A 10,371-nucleotide genomic window follows, 5' to 3' on the forward strand; every position below is an offset into this window, starting at 1 on the left:
CCCAGAACCTGAACATTGTCATGTGACCCATAAACGTAGGACTGTCATGTTATCTTAAAAATGTCACACACTAATGGTGACATCAACGTACAACTTAAACAACAGCTGGAAACAGTTTTAGCTCCAACAAATCTTATATCTATAGTGATGTTTTCTTAATTTTTCTCTATTTTTAAACAGAAAGTTGTAATGCCTCACACTTTTTAATACTGAAGGAAGATCTTGGCTTGCTATTTATGAACCTGATTGTGACGACCTCTTCATTGTTGTCTAATAAAGTATTGTACATTGTAGGTGCAGCAGATGGTGTTTCTGATTCTACATCACGAATACAATAATGTGAATCAAAATAGACTTACTGCTTCAAGGATTTTACTAAACTTGTGTAGAGAATCTGAATAGACAAACTGTGGCACTGAATTCGTTGCATTACTTTAACAAGGGGTCCATAGGGACTGTATTGCTCTACTGTTATTATATGCTGATGAGAAACACTTCATTTTGGTGACTTTCAAATTAGGTCAAGGTCAATAATTGGAACAAACATGATAGTCCCCAGCCAGCTACAGGTTAGATAGCATGACCCTAAACCTTTGGCGAATTTAAAAGATTAAAAATCTAACACCAATGACCTTGAAAGTAGATAAACGTTAATAACTTGATACTGTATATGGGGAAATTTTCGCCACAGGTAAATTTTCGCCTTTTTCGCCCTCCGTAATGAGGATGAATTATCATGACAGCAAATATTAGTACACAATATACTATATAATATAGTACTGGTAATAACATGTGGAAGGCGAAATGAACACCACACGAAAACAGATTATACCAGTGAAGGGCGAAAATTTGACTGGGCGAAAGTATCCGGTATACAGTAGTCCTCCACCCAAGCATAATACAGGCCAAATATCATGACCATATAAAAAGCTGTTTAACCCTTTCAGCCCTATGCAACTTTAGTAGACTCTACCATGCATTGTTCTGAGCGAGTCCATTATGGTCTACAGTGTTGGTTTGAACAACATTTATTTCATATATCATATATAATAAGTACACAGGTTAATAGAAATATTAATATGATCTGGCAACAAGATTTTAAATCTTATATAAAGCCATCTGCCTTGAAATGTAATTACGTTAAGGAAGTACTACAACATTCATTTAATTAATACACATAAATTGTTTAGATTAACAGTTTGTGATAATACTGACCATTTTATGTGATGAACCAAAAATTTAAAAAATATACACAGGTAGGTATGATAAAAGAATGGAAACAGTTATGAAGAGAGCATGAAAAGATCCCAGCTAGCACCTAGAATCTACCTGACTCTAAAATGTACCTCTGTACCTGATCAAATATAAATAATGTTATCATCTTGAGACAGATTTGGGTCACCATAAATTAACCGTTCAGGGTTCTTAATATTTAAGGTATCTATGTTGTTCATTCTAACTTGGTTAAAGAGATTATAGAGATGATAAATCTAGTGTTGAAAGGGTTAAAGAAAAAAGTTGATCAAAGAAAAAAAAAGGTTGATGTCAGATGGATAAACAAATTGCCAACATGTAAAGTACAAAGTTAATAAGAAAACTGACCTTGATCAATGTAATACTTAAATAAAACAATGTACCAAATGTTAAATTTTATGTCAGAAGTCAGAATTGAGTTGAAGCACATAAAGCTATATATATAGACTCTTTGGTAAACTTGATAGCACACAGAGGCAGGTCAAAGTACTTTATCACTGGACAAACATCCTTTCTAATAGATACATGTAATATGTCTTACATTTGTCTATACTTCTACATTGTTTATAAGAGGTTTCTATGACTTTGTTTTTATACCACTCACACAAAAAACTTTACACCTTAGTTCAGGTGAATACCATACAAATTTAATGTAAATATTTCAAAACTAGCCAAACCTTATTTCAAAATTAATTATCTTATAAAAAGCAACAGATAAGTTGTTGTTCTTATCTATGGAATGGAGTCATCTATTCTCTGGCAACACCTGGACGGTGCGCCATTCCAGTTATATATATACGATAACCTCAGCTGGAATTCTTTTGTACACAATTTCCCTTTTTTTTTAATATTTTCTTTAAATTCTCGCATCTCTATGTTAGTGTGTTTGTGTGTGACAAGATATACATTCTGACATCCTCTAGAGACGTATTCTGTATCAAATCTGGGATCATGTTGACGCTGAATATCCAGAGGACCGAGCCAGGCACCTACAGACACGTCTTCATTGTTGAAAAGTTTTAACATTTTTGAGTTTGAAGCAATGTAGTGGACTAAATCACTAGATAAGACATAACCTCCCCCTAAAGCGTATGGTAAGTATCTATCACACAGCTTCCAATCAGTCTCCGGCCACTTCCCCATCTTTTTAACAGTTGCACGTCCATCAAAAAATCCCCAATAAAGCTGTTCCTTAGGTTTTAATTGTAATTCTGCTTTAAATTTATCAACTTGAACAAATGTATCTTCGTCTGCTTTTAGCACAAACTTGAAATCTACATTACTATCTAACCATTTGAAGGTTTCTAACATTTTCTTTGTTAAAGCTACAAAAGAATCATTTAACTTTAAAAGCACCAGATCTTTGTGGAGTAAGTTTTCTCTTTGGAGCTCCTTTTCTACATCCAAGCTGATATTGCCTGTGCCTATGATAAACCTCAAGATAGAGTCTTTACCTAGATCGTTGCCCCAGGTTTCGCGCACAACATCCCTTTGTCTAGCATTGCCAGGAGCAGACGGGATAATAACGGCAAGAAAAACTGAGATTTTCCGTCTTGGGGACAACATGTTACCACTCCAGTAGGCCTCATTTTGAGCTTCCTTTAACCTGTTGTGAGCTACAGCATATGTGGGGTCCTCGCACGGCATGTGGCAGAACGAAAGGTACATGAGCGCACTGAACGACAAAAATATCCCACCAATCAGAATTGTCATAGCATGCTTGTTCAACTTTCTCTCAAGTCTCTGTGCACTTGAACTCCTCATATTTGTAGATTTATAAAGAGGCTCCTTAGATCACCGTTACCTCTAATTTCCTTGGTCCTAATTGCTGCCCTTTAAATCATGATGCTGCCTTTGAGTAAAAGTTGCTAAATGTTATGATTCCTGAGTGACCACTGGAGAGTCTTGTTCCAAATATCATTTTCATAACCTGGTCCAAGTAATCACTCAGTTTATCTGTGGAAGAATAAGAAGGTAAACATGTACTTATTATTTTTCAATGTAACCCCAAAAAACACTCTTTTTATTATGAATATAATATTTCTCGTAACTTTAAAATACCACAGACTTAGAACTTAACTCTTTTGAAATGCTTAAGCAATTAATTTTCAGTTATATAATTCTTACAAGTATCCTTTGTGTAGATCTCATACTAAAATATATAATAATGAGTACAAGTGTTGGTGAGAGAGACTGCAAGCGGCCTTGTTTTTAATTGATTGGGGTTTAGTTTTTATGTTTTTTTCCCTTATTACCAATTTAGTAATTTAACAATTTAACGTCCATCCATAGTTCAGAGGGTTTCAGGTTCGAATCCAGGTCTTCTAGCTTAATTGGCACAAAGAGAGAATTTCCCTATAGCTCAGTGGTAGAGCATCCGACTAGGAAGTATGGGATTGTGGGTTTGATACCCAATGGAAGCATGCTATTCTCATTCCTGTTACAAATAGTGTCCGTGGCCCTCCCTGTGGTGACAGGGTCAGTTAGAACCAGGTGGTGGTATTCGACGGCGAACACATTTAAAAAGGGGGGAGTAGTGTGGCAGATTTTAATTGTACATAGTCATAGGATTATGGTCAACTTCTAGCTAGAGAAATTTTCCCTTTAGCTCAGTGGTAGAGCTTCCGACTAGGAAGTATGTGATCGCAGGTACGATCCCCGGTGGAAGCACACTATACTCTTTCCAGTGTCATAACAGTATGCCAAACTATTTATTTTGATGGCTTTGAAAACTTTACAACTGAAACTAACCGACTTGACATGCATTTTGACCATCTATAATTTTCATTTTATTGTTGAGAGCTTGGCAGGTATGTGTGTATATATTATATTGAACAATATTGTACAAGTATCAAAGGTGTTTGAAATTCTGGTTGTAAATCGAGATAAAAATCATGAAAAATAAGGGTATTACTGTAGACTACTACAGAAAAAAAATACGTTTTTCTATAGTAATACACTTATTTTTATATGATTTTTATCTCAATTTACAGTCAGAATTTCAAACACCTTTGCAAGTATTTATAAAATATTTTGACATGAGTTTGTGAAATTTCGAGTCTTGCTTGGTGACATTTAATGTAAATACATATGCTCCAACGAGGGACAGATGCTCGCTATGTATGAAGCAGTTATTTGAGTCATTATGGTAGGTGTCATAAGTTTGTTACTTCTTTACAGTACAAGCGAGCACCTGCTCAGAATGTGCAAACAGTGTCGCGCATGTGTTCAACTTTGTCAGCAGGTCTGTGACAAGCACACGATTGTCTTAACCTAGTGATCTACCTTTGGTTTCAGCTTCCCACGTAGGGCCTAGGCCTAATACACACACAAACCGGAAGACATTGTCACACACACGCTTGAAATACACGCACAGGGCTTTGTGAAGTGGGATTTTTTCGAGCACTGAATGGATTTTTTTCATTTCCAAATGAACTGGGATTTATTAAAAAAAATGTTCCTTTAGACTACAGGTTCTTTCAGTGTTGATATGTAAACTGACATTGTGTTGTTACGTTAATATTACATTTAGTTTAGATAAGAGCTTTAATCAATAGAATTTAGATACATGTGTGTATATCCAGGGGTTACGCTCACTTTCGCTCTCTACACCCCTGGAATATGTCATAGCAAAATTGAAGGCACTAAGTTAGCTGTTTGATTGGTATCAGGTAAAAAAAACACCTGACCAATCGCTAGGCTGATACCTGTCCTTTGAAGATTACAAAGGAAGGACGCCCGACTTCAATGCCTGTTAATTGTTACCGTTACGTGACCGCGAGATTCTTTTGATGTACATCAAAGGATCGAACTAGTCTCATTGTCTCATCAACAAGACACACCGAGCCTTCAATTTCGCTATGACATATTCCAGGGGGGCAGAGAGCGAAAGTGAGCGTAACCCCTAGATATCAAGGATGATATATTATTGATGCTGTTTAATTTCTACTGAACGCGATAATTGATAATAATTTATGGGTCGCTATTTTACTATTTATTTCTCATTTGCGGATATCAGCGAAACGAATTTTTGATAATAAAATAAAATCTGTATCCGAAAATCTATTTCTGATATTGAAATATTCGAATTTTTGACATGAAAATATCATACGTACATGTATTTGATGTCAGTTAATCATCTTTGATGTCAATGATTATTTGAATAATTATTTGTACTTACATGAAAAATCGAATTTCTAACATAAAAGCAAGATTTAAAATTCCTTTTTTATCTGTTAAAAAAGTAGAGTTTCGTCATATTTTCTAAAAGGTCGTTTCTAAAATCAGACTAAAATAAAATTTCTAAAAATACTTAAATGCATTGTTTGCTCTTAAGTTTCATCTTACTTAAAGTTAGAAAAAAAAAATACACATCACGATTTTTGACATTATTTTTTTTCGATCCTTTTTTGCACTTTAGTTCTAAAGTATTTTGCCATTATGTTTTTTTATTTAATTTACATGTATACTTACTTCAGGTACACTAATTATTTTAGTTGATTTTTGAAATCCCAGAACACTTTTATTAGTTTAAACTTTATTTTATTATCGGTATGATATTCCAGTAATGCAGACATGATACATATACAGTGTATAGGATTCGAAAACAAGCACAAAGTTCTTATGTTAATCCGTCCATTTTTTTGTGTGTGAAAAACGGCGATTGGACGGCACTGACAAATTTTATGCATATAGATATATAAGTATATGGAAAAGAAGAGGATGGGGGAGGAAGAAGGGAAAGAGGTGCAAAAGGGTTCAAAGAAAGTGTTGTTGGGAGTAAAATATATAGGGGAGTACATTTTACACTTTTATTGATTATAATATCTTTTGTTTATGGTTTTGTTTCTCTTAAAGCTGTAGTCATTCCGGAAACGCAGTTTCCAATATGTAGTGAAGCAGAGACATGTAGTATATATGTTTCTGTGTTATGTGTCTATGTGTTATATGTCTCTATGTTATATGTCTCTGTGTTATGTGTCTCTATGTTATGTGTCTCTTTGTTATGTGTCTCTGTGTTATATGTTTCTGTGTTATGTGTCTCTGTGTTATATGTCTATGTGTTATGTGTTTCTGTGTTATGTGTCTCTTTGTTATGTGTCTCTGTGTTATGTGTCTATGTGTTATATGTCTCTATGTTATATGTCTCTGTGTTATGTGTCTCTATGTTATGTGTCTCTTTGTTATGTGTCTCTGTGTTATGTGTCTCTGTGTTATATGTTTCTGTGTTATATGTCTCTGTGTTATGTATCTCTGTGTTATGTGTCTCTTTGTTATGTGTCTCTATGTTATGTGTCTCTGTGTTATGTATCTCTGTGTTATGTGTCTCTGTGTAATGTGTCTCTATGTTATGTGTCTCTGTGTTATGTATCTCTGTGTTATGTATCTCTTTGTTATGTGTCTCTATGTTATGTGTCTCTGTGTTATGTATCTGTGTTATGCATCTCTGTGTTATGTATCTCTGTGTTATGTGTCTCTTTGTTATGTGTCTCTATGTTATGTGTCTCTGTGTTATATATCTCTGTGTTATGTGTCTCTGTGTTATGTGTCTCTATGTTATGTGTCTCTTTGTTATGTGTCTCTGTGTTATGTGTCTCTATGTTATTTGTCTCTTTGTTATGTGTCTCTGTGTTATGTGTCTCTTTGTTATGTATCTCTGTGTTATGTGTCTCTGTGCTATGTGTCTCTGTGTTATGTGTCTCTGTGTTATGTATCTCTGTGTTATGTGTCTCTGTGTTATATGTCTCTGTGTTATATGTTTCTGTGTTATATGTCTCTGTGTTATGTGTCTCTGTGTTATATTTCTCTGTGTTATGTGTCTCTGTGTTATGTATCTCTGTGTTATGTGTCTATGTGTTATATGTTTCTGTGTTATCTATCTCTGTGTTATGTGTCTCTATGTTATGTGTCTCTTTGTTATGTGTCTCTGTGTTATATGTCTCTGTGTTATATGTCTCTGTGTTATATGTCTCTATGTTATGTGTCTCTGTGTTATATGTCTCTGTGTTATATGTTTCTATGTGATATATCTCTGTGTTATATGTCTCTGTGTTATATGTTTCTGTGTTATATGTTTCTGTGTGATATATCTCTGTGTTATATGTCTCTGTGTTATATGTCTCTGTGTGATATGTTTCTGTGTTATGTGTCTCTGTGTTATATGTCTCTGTGTTATGTGTCTCTGTGTTATGTGTCTCTGTGTTATGTGTCTCTGTGTTATATGTTTCTGTGTTATATGTCTATGTGTTATATGTTTCTGTGTTATGTGTCTCTGTGTTATATGTCTCTGTGTTATGTATCTCTGTGCTATGTGTTATATGTCTCTGTGTTATGTGTCTCTGTGTTATGTATCTCTGTGCTATGTGTTATATGTCTCTGTGTTATGTATCTCTGTGTTATGTGTCTATGTGTTATATGTTTCTGTGTTATGTATCTCTGTGTTATGTGTCTCTTTGTTATGTGTCTCTATGTTATGTGTCTTATGTGTCTCTGTGTTATGTGTCTCTATGTTATGTGTCTCTGTGTTATGTATCTCTGTGTTATGTGTTTCTGTGTTATATGTCTCTGTGTTATGTGTCTCTGTGTTATGTATCTCTGTGTTATCTATCTCTGTGTTATATGTCTCTGTGTTATGTTTCTCTTTGTTATGTATCTCTATGTTATGTGTCTCTATGTTATGTGTCTCTGTGTTATGTGTCTCTGTGTTATATGTCTCTGTGTTATGTTTCTCTTTGTTATGTATCTCTATGTTCTGTGTCTCTATGTTATGTGTCTCTGTGTTATGTATCTGTGTTATGCATCTCTGTGTTATGTATCTCTGAGTTATGTGTGTCTTTGTTATGTGTCTCTATGTTATGTGTCTCTGTGTTATGTATCTCTGAGTTATGTGTCTCTTTGTTATGTGTCTCTATGTTATGTGTCTCTATGTTATGTGTCTCTGTGTTATATGTCTCTGTGTTATGTGTCTCTGTGTTGTGTATCTCTGTGTTATGTGTCTCTGTGCTATGTGTCTCTGTGTTATGTGTCTCTGTGTTGTGTATCTCTGTGTTATGTGTCTCTGTGTTATATGTCTCTGCGTTATATGTCTGTGTGTTATATGTCTCTGTGTTTTGTGTCTCTGTGTTATATGTTTCTGTGTTATCTATCTCTGTGTTATATGTCTCTGTGTAATATGTCCGTATGTTATGTGTCTCTGTGTTATGTATCTCTTTGTTTTTTTTTTTTTTTTTTTTTTTATGTGTCTCTGTGTTATGTATCTCCGTGTTATGTGTCTCTGTGTTATGTATCACTGTGTTATGTGTCTCTGTGTTATATGTCTCTGTGTTATGTGTCTCTATGTTATATGTCTCTGTGTTATGTGTCTCTATGTTATGTGTCTCTATGTTATGTGTCTCTGTGTTATGTATCTCTGTGTTTTGTGTCTCTGTGTTATATGTTTCTGTGTTATGTGTCTCTGTGTTATATATGTCTCTGTGTTATATGTCTCTATGATATATGTCTCTGTGTTATATGTCTCTGTGTTTTGTGTCTTTGTGTTTTATGTCTCTGTGTTATATGTCTCTGTGTTTTGTGTCTTTGTGTTTTATGTCTCGGTGTTATATGTCTCTGTGTTATATGTCTCTGTGTTTTGTGTCTTTGTGTTTTATGTCTCTGTGTTATATGTCTCTGTGTTATATGTCTCTGTGTTATGTGTCTCTGTGTTATATATGTCTCTGTGTTATATGTCTCTATGATATATGTCTCTGTGTAATATGTCTCTGCGTTATATGTCTCTGTGTTATATGTCTCTGTGTTTTGTGTCTCTGTGTTATATGTCTCTGTGTTATATGTCTCTGTGTAATATGTCCGTATGTTATGTGTCTCTGTGTTATATGTCTCTGTGTTATATGTCTTTGTGTTATACAAGTACTTGTCGACCAATGTCTCTGTGTTAAGGAGTACTTGTTGATCAATGTCTCTGTGTTAAGGCGTGCTTGTTGATCAATGTCTATGTGTTAAGGAGAGCATGTCGTGTTAAGGCGTACTTGTCGATCAATGCCTCTGTGTTAAGGCGTACTTGTCGATCAATGTCTCTGTGTTAAGGAGAGCTTGTTGATCAATGTCTCTGTGTTAAGGAGAGCATGTCGATCAATGCCTCTGTGTTAAGGCGTACTTGTTGATCAATGTCTATGTGTTAAGAAGAGCTTGTTGATCAATGTCTCTGTGTTAAGGAGAGCTTGTCGATCAATGCCTCTGTGTTAAGGCGTACTTGTCGATCAATGCCTCTGTGTTAAGGAGTACTTGTTGATCAATGTCTCTGTGTTTAGGAGTACTTGTTGATTAATGTCTCTGTGTTAAGGCGTACTTGTTGATCAATGTCTCTGTGTTAAGGCGTACTTGTTGATTACAATTCCAGCTCTACACTGTCATTTTGTGATGATAGAAAGAACATTATTTCGATTTTATATCCATTCTTTTTTCCAGAAACGAATTCTGATTTTCTGATATTTTAAGTACTTGATGTTTCTTATATGTGAATAATAATTAAAACGGCGCGAAATAATAATTCACTTTGCAGTAATGTTTATCTAAGATATTACGTCTCGGTAATACTCAGTGATGCGTGATACTCTACTTATCATACATCTATTGTGTGTTGAGAAACCGTTAATAACAGCACGATTAAAATGAATACAAATGTCCCGGGGCTGTGGGTCGTGACGCTCCTCTATAAGACCAAACCTTGTCCATGTCTTAAAATAAACTTGAACACTTAAAACAACTTCCACATATCTGGAACAAATGTAGGACAAAGCATTTACTGCCATTGTAGTGAGAACCACCAATGAGCCCAAAACATAACGGGTTATATCTGATACACATGGAATGTTTCAGAAGCATTTAAGGAATATTTGATTTCACTTTTGCCTCAAAAAACCGTATCGTTAAGTTCGTGTCAGATAAAGTCTAGCTATTGAATAATGACCAATCCAACAACGCCGAGTTCGGGTATTTATAAGAAAAAAAATAAAGAAAAAATAAGGAAAAATATCAGTGGCAGCGGTGGGATTCGAACCCACGCCTCCGAAGAGACTGGTGCCTTAAACCAGCGCCTTAGACCGCTCGGCCACGCTACCT

General features: G+C 35.0%; 1 protein-coding gene and 1 non-coding gene across 2 annotated transcripts; both read right to left on the reverse strand.

Moving 5' to 3' along the window:
* Positions 1–1,040: 1,040 nt before the first annotated feature.
* Positions 1,041–4,605, reverse strand: LOC110450118 (beta-1,3-galactosyltransferase 6-like). Its single transcript, XM_021497389.1, has 2 exons — positions 4,540–4,605; positions 1,041–3,210 (listed from the first exon to the last, which is right to left on the reverse strand). Exon 2 carries the CDS (start codon positions 3,016–3,018, stop codon positions 1,987–1,989), a length of 1,032 nt encoding a protein of 343 aa, XP_021353064.1. The 5' UTR covers positions 3,019–3,210; positions 4,540–4,605; the 3' UTR covers positions 1,041–1,986.
* A 5,683-nt stretch (positions 4,606–10,288) lies between these two features.
* On the reverse strand, positions 10,289–10,370 carry Trnal-aag. Its single transcript has one exon. It is a non-coding gene; the product is annotated as a tRNA-Leu (tRNA).
* Position 10,371: the final 1 nt, after the last annotated feature.

Source organism: Mizuhopecten yessoensis, unplaced genomic scaffold, assembly GCF_002113885.1.
Source record: "Mizuhopecten yessoensis strain PY_sf001 unplaced genomic scaffold, ASM211388v2 scaffold523, whole genome shotgun sequence".
Taxonomy (NCBI): Eukaryota; Metazoa; Mollusca; class Bivalvia; order Pectinida; family Pectinidae; genus Mizuhopecten; species Mizuhopecten yessoensis.